The sequence below is a fragment of the Ovis canadensis genome, chromosome 7, assembly GCF_042477335.2.
Source record: "Ovis canadensis isolate MfBH-ARS-UI-01 breed Bighorn chromosome 7, ARS-UI_OviCan_v2, whole genome shotgun sequence".
Lineage (NCBI taxonomy): Eukaryota > Metazoa > Chordata > Mammalia > Artiodactyla > Bovidae > Ovis > Ovis canadensis.
In genome coordinates this window covers 84209249-84224734 of record NC_091251.1, presented here as the reverse complement: position 1 = coordinate 84224734, position 15486 = coordinate 84209249, and the positions used below count along the sequence as shown (strand labels likewise).

The 15486-nt window shown below is 39.3% G+C and overlaps 1 protein-coding gene across 1 annotated transcript in view; it reads right to left on the bottom strand.

The window, feature by feature from the left end:
• HIF1A (hypoxia inducible factor 1 subunit alpha) overlaps positions 1-15215 on the bottom strand; it is a 46803-nt gene extending 31588 nt beyond the window's left edge. The window contains exon 1 of the mRNA XM_069596763.1: positions 14535-15215. Coding sequence (XP_069452864.1) covers positions 14535-14569 — 35 coding nt within the window. The 5' untranslated portion in view covers positions 14570-15215. The remainder of the gene's footprint in view (positions 1-14534) is intronic.
• Positions 15216-15486: the final 271 nt, after the last annotated feature.

The window sequence follows — 15486 nt, the reverse complement described above, 5'->3', positions numbered from 1 at the left end:
TGAAAGCAGCTTAAAATTTTGTTGGTTTAGATGATCATTATCTTACTTAGTTGTTGCTGTTTAGTCACTAAGTTATGGCCAACTCTTTTCGACCCCCCATGGACTGTCACCCCCCAGGCTCCTCTGTGCATGGGATTTCCCAGGTAAGAATACTGGAGCAGGTTGCCATTTCCAACTTAATATGTCCAACTTATGTCCACAATTAGAGAAAGATTATTCACCTTCAAATAATCTCACAACGTGCTTAGTTTTAACACTATTTTCTAATGTTCCAGTGAAATAAAAAGAAAAAAACTGAATCAGTTTGAAATTAGAGGGTACATTCTGAAAATGAAATCTGTATCACATCTGAGATAGCTTTAATATGTAAATATCCTATTTATGCACTAATTAAAATTCTTAATTTGCTAATAGATTTACATCTGTTTACATGATTGTGTGTGTATGTGTTGAAGTTCTGTTTTGAAAAAGAATATGCTTTTGTTTTTCTTAACTAATGATTTAAAAATCATCTCTCTCTTGGTTTAGAATCAGTCTTGAGCCTCTCAAAAAAAAAAAAAAATCTCTGATCCCGTACAATATAAAAAGTACTAGATAAATTAAACCAAAAAATCTGAAGCTATTACTCTAAGATGGAGGTTCTCAAACTTTAGCTGCCCTCACAATCAGAGTTTCCACTTTGAAAGACTGGATCGGTCTAAAGATCTGTAATGCTAATAAATTATCAGGTAATAGCAAAGATGTTGGTCTGGAGAATACCTTGAGCCCCTCTGCTCTAGGAAAATACTTTGTTGTGTCCTTCAAAAATGCCCAGAGAAGTAAAATATTGTTTTTCAACACTCAAAATTGTTTACTAAATACCTTCTCTTTAAAAAATCTGCCCAAATTCTTTACAAACACAGACAACATATCTGGACTGTAAGACATTAACACTGCCACATATTTAGAACGTCACTATAAAATACAGTATGGACTTAGACTAATCAATGGTTGACCTGTGGTATGCATCACAATTGCCAATAGAATTTTTCTCCCCAGATATTTGTGCCTAGATCCCAACCCTGGAAATTCAAATCGTAGGCTTGGCATGTTGGTTTAAACTACAATTTTCTGTGTACAACATGATTAATAAATTGGCACTGCTATATGTTACATATGAAAATTGCTGAGAGTAAATTCTGAGTTCTCATCACAAGAAAAAACTTTTTTTAAAATTTTGTATCTATGTAAAACGATGGATGTCTGCTAAACTTATTATGGTAATCATTACATGATGTATATAAGTCAAATTATTATGCTGCCCACCTTAAACTTATTCAGTTCTGTGTGTGAATTATATCTCAATAAAACTGGAAGAAAAAATAAATGAAGTCCATTAAAAAATAATAATAAAAATACAATCTTCCCAGTGATTCTGATGAGCATTCCTAGATGTTCAAGGTTTGTCATCTATGGGTACTTATAAAGTTTACATATTTTGAGTCTCATCCTCAATTTACCAAGTCAGAATCTTTGGAGGTGAGCACCTGAGAATCCTTCTATTAATTAAACACCCAGGTGATTCTTAAGCTATAGCACTTTGAGAACTATTAGCAGGTCTTATAGCAGAAATTTTGGAGAAGGCAATGGCAACCCACTCCAGTACTCTTGCCTGGAAAATCCCATGGACTGAGGAGCCTGGTGGGCTGCCGTCTATGGGGTCGCACAGAGTCGGACACGACTGAAGTGACTTAGCAGCAGCAGCATAGCAAAAATTTAACGGGCTAGCCAGCAAATTTGAAAACTGAAAAAACTTATTTTTAGCTATAACTACATATATATATCACTAGCTATCTAGGTGGCTCAGTGGTAAAGAATCCAACTGTCAATGCAGGAGACACAAGAAACCTGGGTTTGATACCTGGGTCAGGAAAATTCTCCTGGAGTAGGAAATGGCAACCTACGCCACTATTCTTGCCTAGAAAATTTCATGAACAGAGGAGCCTGGCAGGCTATAGTCCATGAGGTAGCGAAGAGTCGGACATCACTGAGTGACTGACTATGCACGTACATACACATACCACAGCTATGTTTGTCAGGCAGAACACTGAACTGAGTGAGCAGTAAAATTGCTGGGAGAACAAGATACAACTGCTGGGAATAAGAAGCTAGAGGTACAACTCAATAAGTCAGTAATAAAGTGTGTGCACGGTAAAACCAGTAACTTTTCCTCAAAAAGATCAGAGCATAATTAGGCTTTGCATGCATGCTCAAGTAGTGTCCAACTCTTTGCGACCCCATGGATAGTAGCCTGCCAGGCTCCTCTATCCGTGGGATTTTTCAGGCAAGAATACTGGGGCGGATTGCCATTTCCTCCTCCAGGAGATCTTTCTGATTCAGATACGGAACCCCTGTCTCCTGCATCTCCTGCATTGGCAGATGGATTCTTTACCACGGAGTAAAGATGACTAAATGAAAAAATGTGACAATGGTGCAATATTTTTTCAGTTCTCTTAAATAATTTTTTATAAGTCAGTTCTTAAAACTCGTTATGAATGTCACAAACATCAAAGCATTGAGACTCACTCTCCCAAACAGCTGTGATTTAAGGCTTCCCAAAATCATATCACCTACTCTACCACTCTTCTCCCTTTGCATTACCTCCCTTCTCACCTTGTCAATCCCTTTCCATTTCCCTTATCATACGCTTTCTGATAGTAACAGAACTGAGACTGGTAATCAAGGTCAGTGACATTACACTTTACGCATGTGTATATTCAGAAAAGTGTGTCATTTTTTTAAAAAAGTTTTTGACGTAGAGCATTTTTAAAGACTTTGTTGAATTTGTCACAATATTGCTTCCATTTTATATTTTAGTTTTTCAGCCCTGAGGCATGTGGGATCTTTACTCTCTAACCAGGGATCGAACTCGCAAGGCCTGCATTGGCAAGTGAAGTCTTAATCACTGGACCACCAGGAAAGTCCCAGAAAGAAGTTTCTCTAATTATTTGCTTAAAATATAACAAGATACATAAGTTATAACAATCAAGTTTTTTTCTCATATAGTAGGAGGAAAACACATGTATCAGAATAAAGGTATATACACAGAAATCATATCCTGAAGATTTTTCCTATTTAGTTCTAAACCCTGACCATGATGACATTTCTGAAAATAATGACAAAAGAGAAGCTCTTCTGAAGCCATGGCTTGATTCTCCACCTACACTAACCCATCCTATCCAATGTTACAAAATAAAATTTCAACTAACCCTCTGATCCTGCTTGTCTATAAAAAGAGGATAAATAACACTTTTACTAAGCAACAGCTCTCAGATTCCACCTAGGAATAATGCCCCTGTATTTAATATGGCCTATGCCTTTCCACAAATCAGAAGCTTAACAAAGAATTTTTAAATTAAAATATAAAGAAATTTAAGGATGTTTTTACTTAGGAATAGAAGGAAGAGACACAAGTACCTTCAGATATTTGAAAAGGATGTCATACCGAAGGCAAATTTATGCAATTATGCAATTTATGCAATTTCAGAGAGTAATAAGCGGGAGTTAACATGGCAGGCTTTGCTCAATAGAGTGAAAGTATCGCTGAAGGTAACCTCTGAGAATTTCAAATTTTTATTCTTATTTTGGTGGCGATGTAAGAAAAAAGGGGAAAAAAAGCATGTTCTGGATCATCTAGACGATCTCTGTAAGGTCTCTATTCTTGCTACAAACCTCCTGTGTTTGAGGTTGCATATGTTTATGATCAAATTGGTACCAAACAATCACTAAAAGGAACAGGGTTACATTTTTAAATCTGATATAATCATGTTGAGGTCACATGCATTGGAGCAGGAAATGGCAACCCACTCCAGTGTTCTTGCCTGGAGAATCCCAGGGACAGGGGAGCCTGGTGGGCTTCCGTCTAAGGGGTCTCACAGAGTCGGACACGACTGAAGCGACTTAGCAGCAGCAGCAGGCACATCTCAAAGGTTTACAAGTATTACTTTGCTCCAAAAGTGATCTAAACATTAGTTGGGATTGAGAAATATTGGAATAAAGAACTTTCTAACATTTAAAGCTACAAAAATGTGCTTTTTGTGTCTCTAAGGAAATTCTTCAGCTCCAAAATCACTGTGGACAATGACTGCAGCCACGAAATTAAAAGACACTTGTTCCTTGGAATAAAAGCTATGACAAATCTAGACAGCGTATTCAAAAGCAAAGAAACTACTTTGCCAACAAAGGTCCGTCTAGTCGAAGCTATGGCTTTTTCCAGTAGTCATGTATGGATGTGAGACTTGAACCATAAAGAAAGCTGAACCCTGACGAACTGATACTTTTGAACTGTGGTGTTAGAGAAGACCCTTGAGAGTCCCTTGGACTACAAGGAGATCAAGCCAATCTAAAGGAAATCAATCCTGAATAATCATTGGAAGGACTGATGCTGAAGCTGAAGCTTTAATACTTTGGCCACCTGATGCAAAGAGCTGACTCACTGGAAAAGACCCTGATGCTGGGAAAGATTGAGGGCAAGAGGAGAAGGGGGCAACAGAGGATGAGATGGTTGGATGGCATCACTGACTTATGGACATGAGTTTGAGCAAACTCAGCGAGATAGTGAAGGACAGGGAAGCCTGGCATGCTGCAATCTATAGGGTCACAAAAAGACATGACTGAGCAACTGAAAAACAAAATTCTCAGAGTAGATTGGCAAATTTGTAAACACAATTATAGAGGATATTCCTGTGATGGTTTATATTAAACTAATAATACTTAAATCCTAAAGTCAATTATTTTGCAAGAATCTCAAACCTAAAATCACACTGTATTAAAAAATAAAAGATGGAACACATAATAAATGTATCAATTAATACCAAAAACTGAATATTTAACTATGGCCTGAGCCATCAACAATTCACTGCTCTGCTTAACAAATAAGATGCACAAATATCTGCTGAATAAATGAATGTGCAATAATCTGTTACAAGCCATGGTGCTTAGGTGTTAACAGTAGTGGTCTAGGGCTGAAAAAAATTTTTGAGCCACTGAAATAAATCAACTTATTATCCAAGAAAATATCCCTTCCTCCACCCCTAATGAAGGCTCTACTGATTTGAAACATAACTCATTTAAACATTTTAGCTATGTTACTGCAAAGGTAGGCAATTTCCAACTCTTCTCTGCAAACAGACTAAACAGACCTTTAATGAAATTTTGACTCCCAAAATGCATGGAAAAGGAGGCTTTCTTAATTTTCCATCCTCTAACAACCAAATAAATAAACTTCAGAGTATTTTTCTTCCTTTACTATTACCACTGTAGAAAAAGATTTTAGAATGTCTGTACAAAAAAAGTATGTCCATGTAATTTTCAAAGGCCAAACGTTCATAGAAAAATATCAATGTAGAGGAAAAGCAGCACTAACTATTCTTACCACTATTATAAGTTCACTGATGGTTTAGCTCAAAAGGACATCAGCCTTTGTCAGAATGTGACGGATTCTAAATAATATCATGAGATTTCAAGGAACTGGAACTCTTCTGAAAACAACTTAATAAATATAATAACTGTATGAAACCAATTATGGTTTCCAGTTTATTAAGCCCTTACTTTATGCCCAGAACTGTTATGAGTGCTCCACATGGGTTAATATCTTATTTGCCCTCACAACAATCCTATAAGGCAATTATTCATCCTAATTTACATATGAACAAAGTGAGACCTAGACAGGTAACGCAACTTGTGCGAGATCACATAACTGAAGGAGCAAAGCAAGCAGCCAGCCTCTAGAGCCAAAGCTCTTAGCCAGTAGTCAGTCATTATGACATTTCTCTTAAAGAAATGAAATGAAAACCCTAGTCCAGAGAAGAGATTTTAAGCTTCCCTAAAGGCACAGAGCAAGAACAATTGTAGACTGACCAGGCTTGAAAGAAGACTCTATACCATATGAATTTAGGCACTTTACAATAAAAACCTACAGCCCATTCATTAGGATACCAGCACTGATCAAGAGTCCTTTATAAAGAGATAATTAATAATCTACATCAAGGCAATCAAATAATATACAAAATGATATTTGACTCATGTAATCAGACAACTCCATTGACATAGTTAAAAATAATGGTCCAAGCAGGGCAAACTGGCATTCATCCAGGAGACTGATATGTAGATGCTAGAAGACAGAGTGAGTTTTTCTTCTTTTTCCTTTTATCATCACAAACTGTATGGAGGCAAGCATGGGAATGCTTAGTGGCCATATTTCATACCATATTAATAGACTGTCGGTGGCAGAAGGAGGCAACATGCAAATCAAGCAAAATATAAACCAAGTAAAATTCAAGAGAAAGCCTGAGATTACATTTTAAAGACATCACTTAAGATACTGGGTCTAGCTGTCCCTAAACCAAAGCCAAATTGTGTGAGCTAGTAACAGCCTCCCCATCCAGCCTCTGAAACAAGTTTGAGCTGTGTTTCATCACTTGCAATAAAAAGAATCCTAATATACTAACAAACAGTGTTTCATCTTAAAAACAAATAATGATGATCAAGTGTAAGAAAAGGGCACTCTCAAATACTGCTAGAGAATATAAACTGATCTAAACTTATTAGACATTTAGAGTAGATTGTAAGAAATGTTTGCTACTGCTAAGTCACTTCAGTTGTGTCGACTCTGTGCGACCCCATAGACGGCAGCCCACCTGGCTCCCCCGTCCCTGGGATTCTCCAGGCAAGAACACTGGAGTGGGTTGCCATTTCCTTCTCCAATGTGTGAAAGTGAAAAGTGAAAGTGAAGTCGCTCAGTCGACTCCGACTCTTAGCGACCCCATGGACTGCAGCCTACCAGGCTCCTCCATCCATGGGATCTTCCAGGCAAGAGTACTGGAGTGGGGTACCATTGCCTTCTCCAAATGTTTGCTAAAGATGAAACAAAAGTAGATATCTTCCACATTTACCTACCTGATTTTCCACAACCATACACATATGCGTCTTAGTAATATAAACTTTTTATTTGGTGTTCTGCATATATAGGAGAGTACCTGGTGGCTCCATCAGTAAGGACTCCATCAGCAATGCAGGAGACCTGGGTTTGACGCCTGGGTGGGGAAGATGCGCTGGAGAAGGAAAGGGCAACCTTACTCGAGTACTCCTGCCTGGAGAATCCCAAGGACAGAGGAGCCTGGTGGGCTACAGTCCATCAGGTTGCAAAGAGTCAGTCATGACTAAGCAACTAAGATACACACACACTGTATATATAGAATTAGTTTTAAAGATACCTTAAGATAGGGTATTGAGTTATTTTCAAGGCTTGTACATGTTACATAGCTATATTTATTAACACAATGTGTTTTCTGATCTGGTATTAATCAGTTCAGTTCAGTCACTCAATCATGTCCGACTCTTCGTGACCCCATGGACTGCAGCACGCCAGGCTTCCCTGTTCATCACCAAACTCCTGGAGCCTGCTCAAACTCACATCTATCGAGTCGGTGATGCCATCCAACCATCTCATCCTCTGTCGTCCCCTTCTCCTCCAAGTGACAAAAAAATTAAAACTCAAGATTCAAGAATGTTCTAAAGCAGCACAACACATGCAGATGCCCTAGCATAACAAAAATTCCTATGAAAAGAGCAACATGGAAGAGCAATGATGACTTCCAAAAAATCCTCTTAAAATCATTCTGTGCTTTCTTTGTTCACTCAGTTATTCTCATTGTTTATTTATTCATTCAAATACTTATTAAGAGGTTACTGTATACCAGTAATCTCTTTTACATTACAAGTTTCAAGTTAGGTCTATTTGTGACCTTATTCATTGAAACGTTTTAATTTCACAACTGAAAAAAAGAGGAAGCAATCACTTTAAAGAAATTTGCTCAGCATCTGAATTCTCAAGAAAAGATCTATATATAAGAACAGAAATACACTCAACTCAAAGATTTAAAAGTTCTGCCTTTAAACTTTATGTTTACCACAGTATGATTCATTTGGAAAAATAAATTCTCACAAACTATTAGAAACAGTGGAGAAGCACACAGAAATGTCACTAATAAGGGGAAACTCAATATTAACTAGCAGTCATTTTAAATACTGTAACTTCCAAACCAAAAGGTAGAACTACAGTAGAACTGCAAGAACTATAGTGAGTTATATTCCATTACTAAATTCTGTCCCATTTACAAAACAATAAATTTTGAAAATCACACTTGGGAATAATCTTTATGTTTAATATCATAATGAAGTAAAATTTTTAAATGAAGACACTCATAACAGGTGAGATCACCAGAGCAAAGAAAACATAACATCTTGAGAATAGTTTTCTAATATAAGTAAGTCACTTCAATTATTGTTTTAAGTACTTCAAAACAAAGTTACTAAGAAATGGGAATTTAGCAACAATATAACAGGTAGAGACCATTTTAAACACTAAATACTTCTCTGAGAAAGTACTGGTACATCAAATCTTTCAGAGTCACTAGAGAAACTTAATTCTCATTTCATAGATGCTTAACCTCACTTCTGATAAAGCTTCTAGTGGCAACTGTTCTCTGTTATTTTAAGTTGGTTAATTACCCACAAGCAAACCCTTAAAAACACAACCACTTCAACATATCCATTATGATGGCTACTATCATAAAAACAAAAAAACAGCAAGTGTTGGGAATGATGTGGAGAAACTAGGAACCCCTGTGCACTGTAAGTGGAAACGTAAATGGTGCAGCCACTATGGAAAACAGTATGGGCAGCTCCTTAAACAATTTAAAAGAAGAGTTATCATATGATCCAGCAATCTACTTCTGGGTATATATACAAAATAACTGAACACAAGATCTCCAAGAGATATTTGCACACCCATGTTCATAGAGTCACTATTCACAATGGCCAACAAGTGGAAGCAACTGATATTGAGGTATGAAGAAATCATTCTGGCTGTACAAGAGTTAACTTAAATTTTATGCTAACTAGAACAGACTGTGGTTTACCAAATATACACTGTACATATGCTTCAGTTATTTAAAAAAAAAAAAAAAGGCGGGGGGGCACACTGACCAGAAGTATGATTTCAGTTCTGTCATTTTGCCTTGTGCTGTTTTCTCATCTTTCCTTGCTCTCTACCATTTGTTTTCTATGGTAAATGGTGTTTTCTTTCATCCAATGATTTAAAAGTTATGTCTATTTTTGTTCTACAAGTGATATCTTCAGTTAAAAAATATACTTGGCGGAAAAAAGATTAAATGCCTCCTTTTGGGATGCCAAAGCTGGTATTTCTTGGATGATAAGACTCCCTTCCCAGGTGCCAAGGCCATACTGACTGGCTATGTACATGCTGATCTTTTTTTTTTTTTTTTTTCTTTTGAAACCTTGAATGAATGTATCCCTATTGTTCTGACAAGACATAAACTGTGCTGAAACCATGCTTGTCCAGAGCAATTTCTCAGAGTAATCTAGGAGGCTGTCTTCTGGGCTACAGTCCTCAGTTTGGTTCAAAGAAAACCCTTTCCTATTTCTATTATAGATTGTTTATTGACTATTTTTGTCGATATAACCTAAGTGTCTACTGAAAGATGAAAGGATAAACAAAATGTGTTATACATTATTCAGCCTTAAAAAGGAAGAAAGTTTTCACACATGCTACAACATGGGTGATCTTAAGGACATTATATTAAGTGAAATAAGTGAACTGAAAATTTCTCAGTCATGTCCAACTTTTTGTGACCCCCATGGACTGTAGCCTGCCAGGCTCCTCTGTCCATGAAATTCTCCAGGCCAGAATACTGGAGTAGGTAGCCATTTCCTTCTCCAGCCGATCTTCCCAACCCAGGTCTCCCACATTGCAGGTGGATTCTTTACCATCTGAGCCACCAGGGAAGCCCCAGTGAAATAAACCAGTCACAAAATGACAAAAATTGTATGATTCTACTTATAAGAGGAATTTAGTAGTCAAACTCATAGAGCAGAATGATGGTTGCCAAAAGGTAGGAAGAGGGGGAAATTGGGGATAGTTGTTTAATAGAGTTTCAATTTTACAAGGTAAAAAAGTTCCAGAGATTGGTTATACAACAATGTGAATATACATAACACTACTGAGTTGTACATTTAGAAATAGTTAAGATGGGAAATTTTATGTTGTTTTTTAAAACCACAACTTAAAAAACCCCATAATCATTTTAAAAGTTATGGGAGAAAAAAAAAGTCATGTGAGGTAATCACTTATAAATGTTTTTATATAATTAATTTTATATTTTTTCTAAAAGAATCATACCCGGCAAAGATATGTTTATTATTTTTTACTGCAGGAAACACAACTTTTAATATAAAACTCAATGCACATACAAAACACTTAATTTTTTGATGCTCCAAGAAACAGAGATACAATTATTTTTAAAATTCCAAGGCCTATAACAAATTTAAAAATTATCATTATACTTTTACCAAAAATAGTGAGCAACAAGAAGAGTGGCTTATCTTAGTTTCAAATTCTTTTTTCTAACCCTCTAGTTAAGCAGAAAACATACACAACACATATATCACAAACAGCAGAAGGCTGAGTATAAAATCCACCAACTTGGATAATCAGTCCCAATGTTTACAAAAGAAAAAAAGAGAAAGAAAGAAAGAAACAAGGGGCAAAAAGAGCATTCTTCTTATGAATTAAAATCAATTTCTTAATAGAAAACTAACCCAACAACACATTTAAGTCAGTGTTTTCTCCTGCTTGGAAAACCAGACCTATGTTACTAATCTCACACAAGGAAAGAATATAGTACTTTAAATATCTAAATTTTTTAAATTATATTTTAAGAGAACAAGTCTATACACAAGCACAATAATCTAACCCAAATCTTTAACACTCATGCATAGTAAGGTTTTTACTTTACCACCGAACATAAAGACTGTTACAAGCTCTTCTGAAAAAAATCAGTGGAGAGCCTAATCCCTCAGCCTTCTACACACCATTCTTAACATACAACAATAGAATGTCACCACAAAATCTTTACCTTGAGCCCAAACCCCAATAGAGCTGCAAAGACAATAAAAGTCAATAGGTAGAAAGATTGGATGTTATCTAAACTGCACAAAATGCTTCGTAGTGGACCACAGCAATGAACTACCACTTAATCTAAAACAACGTGGTAGTTCAGTAAACACATACATGTGGAAGAGTGCACTAATATAAATATTATACAAATTGAGCTACAAAGAACCATTTAAATAATACAGTCTTGAAGCCTTGCCTTGAGATAAAGCCAATGATCTTACCTCTGGACAAATTCATAAGTAAAGGACAGTTTTTCTACTATGTAGACTCATATGTTTTACCACACTTATTTTATCAACTCATCATATTTAGGAAAGATTAACATTTACAAAACTGTCTACTTCAAACTGGCATCAAGACAAAAAAAAAAAGGTTATTGCCATTTGTAAGACTGCAGTTCCTTGCACATACCCTGCTAAATTGAACTGTCTGACTAGTATATGTGATTATGACTCTAGTCTCTGAAGTCCAGAGAAAATTTTTAGTAGCCTATTTGGGGTGGGAACAAGGGGGTAAGGAAATGTGAAAAAAGGGGGCCTATCGTAGACACTAGATTAGATGCTCAAGAATACTTGATGCTAGATGCCAACATAATTCAGGTCCTGTTTTAACTAAAAAGAATCCCTTTAAACTTCTGGGTCCAATGACAGTCTTTTCATTTTTAGGGGATAAAGACAAGAAAAGTAGGGAGAAGAGGAAGTAACACAAATATTTGGAAGGACGTGCAAAACAAACAAAAAAAAAGTTTTTAAGTGTTGTGGAAGTTCAAATTAAAACTTTAACAAGTAACATCTACTTTCAAGTATATAATGTTACCAAGACTCCTAAATCAAACACTAGGCATTATCTCATTTAATCTTCTCAATAACCTCTAAGATGGCTGCTATTATTATCATCATTTAAAAAGGAGGAAATAGGCTCAGAAGCATTAAGTAATAACTTGCCCAGGCTCACAAAGCTAACAAGTAAAAAGCTGCACTCAGAGGGGTCAGGTTCAAATCTTAAGCTCTTAACCATCAGGCAACCTCTTCAAAGAAATCAAAGTAAAACTGTAACAAGAAAAATGTTTACTAGTGAATGAGAGGTTCTTGATTTTTAATGACCGAAGTTAAGGAATATCCATTCTCAGAGATTTTACTTTAATGATACAACTATGTTTTGAAAACTCTGAAGGAATCTGCCCTGAAACCTAAAAGAGAACAATGAACCTCTTGACATTTCACTGAAATCTAAAATTCAACATTAATGTGCTATTAAATCCAATCCCTGTTACTAAGCAGTCAACATGAAATTTCCTATGTGAAATCTATTATAACCATACCTAACTTCTGTTCTGATTTCTTCTAATCCTTTAGCTTTTGAGTTTCCTAGCCCTCCTTTAAGAAAAGACAAATTTGTCTCCCCCACCTGCACCCTACAGGCTCATTTAGTGGAAAAATTCTAAGGAGAAAAATCTCAGCCCCTCAATCTCCCAGTTTTCTTTTTTAAAAGTTTTAAAATTATTAGTTAGAAAAGGATAAAAAAAGACTTCTTTAACAAACAGCACCTATAAGTTGTTGAGTACCATTTGTTGTGTTTAACTTAATTTACCAGTTATACTAGTTGTTGAGTACCATTTGTTGTGTTTAACTTATTTTACCAGTTAAAACAACTTCTGTAATAAGAACCATTAAATCCAACTCAAGTTTATGCTAAATTTTCAAATGAGAATATTTTGCAAATAACAAATGGGACTGAGGAAAATTAAGAACTGGTTTAGACTTGGGAGTGAAGCACAGTAGGTAATTAATTCATTTATATTAAAGCTTATGCTCTTCTCAACTTATGAACTGCAAAGGAGATACAAGTACAATAAGGCACACAGAAAGACACTGAATGGTGCATAACTTCATGTACAATGTTAAATATGTTTTAGCACTAAGGACAGAATATTGACAATACACTGAGGTGATGTGCCTTAGGTTCACAGCAGCCTCATCATTTCATCAAAAGCCTTGTAATCACCTCTACAAATTTAATTGCAATTAATTCCTGGCAACTCTTGGAATTGGGTCTAGATCTGTTTACTCACTTTTTAAATTTTATACACGCTTTCTCTGGTGTATACAAACTGAGAACTTATCATTCTATTAGAGAAAGACCAAAAAAGAATCCACAAAATCGCAGGAACATAAACAAGTTTATCTTCTGCTGATACTGATTAGGGCACTTAATCTGTCCCAGAAGAGAGCAAGGACTTAACAGTAAAGCCAGCCTACTAACCAGAACTCTTAGCATAAATCTTCAATTCCTTAAAATAATTTCCTCAAAGGTTAAAATACCAGAGTGGACCAAAAGGTGGGGGGACGTGGCGGGGTGGTGGGGTTGGGCGGGCGGGGGTGGGGGGCACTTAATTCCACTGGTTGGACTCACAATTCTTAATCCTATAATGTACCAGTTAAGACTCTAACTTCGAAGTGTTTTTAAAACTTGCATTAAGTTCTAACAAGATGGTTATTTATTTACTTTGCGTATATTTTAATATACCTCAATTTCAGAAAAATCAGTGGGGTCAATCTAAAAACTTCGTAACATTTTAGTGCTGCATTTCGTTTGCTCTGATCACATACCCATATACGCCCCCCCCAACCTCATTAAAAGTGTTTGCCTGAATTTAGCCACCCGCTACGTTTTCACTAAGATATTTTCAAGAATGAATGAAGCATATAATTCACTTATAACATCTGGGCTCTCATGACAGGTGATAGAAACACAGGTATCCAATTCCGACGTTCTCATTAAAATGTTACTATTTCTCTAAATTCCCGTTACTCCGAGTCTTGCTCTAGACAAGTTTTTCAACGCGATTAAAACCAAACCAAACCAAACCTGCACGTGCAAACGAAAAAGTTAGCATCCCAGGCCATCGTGGCAAATCCCTAACGCACAAAGGCAAAGACACCCGCCTGGCCGGACAACCGCAGAGCAAGATCTCACCCAACCAACCACGCGAGCTCCTAGGTCGGAAACCCAGGGCCCCGAACCCATACCGAAGCCAGGACCCGCGTGCAAGGGCCGCCCCGGGGCCGAGTTTTCAATGGAACAGGAGAGGACGGGGGCGGGAAGGAGCGGAAGCTCGGGTGCAAGTGGCGGCGACCAAGCTGCGGCTCATTTCTCTTCCCGGGGTTTTCAGGCTGGGGGAAGTCCACCCGGAGCAGGGCACGCGGCAGGCTGGGGGTTTGAGGCGGGTAGGGAAGGCGATGCGAGGCCCGGGCTGCCGGGAAAGGAGGCGAGCAGGGCCCAGCCCCCGGCCCCCGGCCCCTGAAAGCACTTTAGACGCGTCTCCCACCCCCCACTACAAGATGGCGACGTGGACAGTGGGGAGCCCGGCCGGCGAGGCTGGGGGAGAAAGAGAGGAGGGGGGAGAGGCAGAAACAAAAAGGCGGCCCCCCGGAACGCGGAGGCCGGCCCGCGAGCCCCCGGCGGCGGGCGGGGGCGCCGGGGGGAGAAGGCGGCCGGCGGAGGGGAGTGGGCTTACTTTTTCTTGTCGTTCGCGCCCCCGGCGCCCTCCATGGTGAATCGGTGCCCGCGATGCCTTCACGGCCCGCGGCCCCCAGGCTCGCTCCGGCCTAAGCGCTGGCTCCCTCCACACGCGGGGAGGGGAGAAAAGGCACGTCCAGAGGTGGGGGGTGCGAGGCGGGAAACCCCTTGTGAGATCAGAGGAGGGAGAGCAGACGGCAATCGCAGAGGTCCAACTCTGGCTCGGAAGAGCCTCCCCTGGGGCAGCTTGTCAGGGCCCGGGCCGACGCACTGGCCAAAGCGGCAGCGAGGGCGATCCTCGCGTCCCCTCAGACGAGGCGGTTCTGTGCACTGAGGAGCTGAGGCAGCGGCAGGGGGCGGGCAAGGGCGGAGGCGCGCGCGGGGGCGCGCGCGGAGGGAGTGTAGGGGGACCGCGCGCCCGCGGAGCCCGGCGCGCGCTCACGCAAGCCCGCCTCACCTGAGGGGGAGGCGGGTTCCTTGAGAGCCAATGGCGAGGGACGCAGGCGGCCAGTCCCCACCCCAGCCCACGTCTGTCTCAGCCAATCAGGAGGCGGTCAGCTGAGGCACAGCTGGGACGCGCTGCCGCGCTCACGTGCTCGTCTGTGTGCCGCTGCGGAGGCAAGAGAAAGGAGATGGGGTGCGGCCAGACTGGGTCTGGGGACTCTGCGCCTTCTCCTAGAGAAAGCAGTGGCTGGCTTTGGGAGGCGCTGCTGAGAAGGGATTTCGGTGTTTGGGTCTCAAGCCTGCATCACACTTCCTGCTGCCGGTGCAGCAAGTCTCCAGCTCCCTTTTCGGCAGCTGTGCTGTGCAGGGTTGCCGCCCGCTCTGCCAAGTCCCAGTTCAAAAAAGCAGACTTTTTTGCGTCGTGGCAGCAAATCCTGGTCCTTCTACTCAGATGTGTTACAGTGGGGTCTTTCTTGCCAGGTTACCCAACCAGGCCATGTCACCGA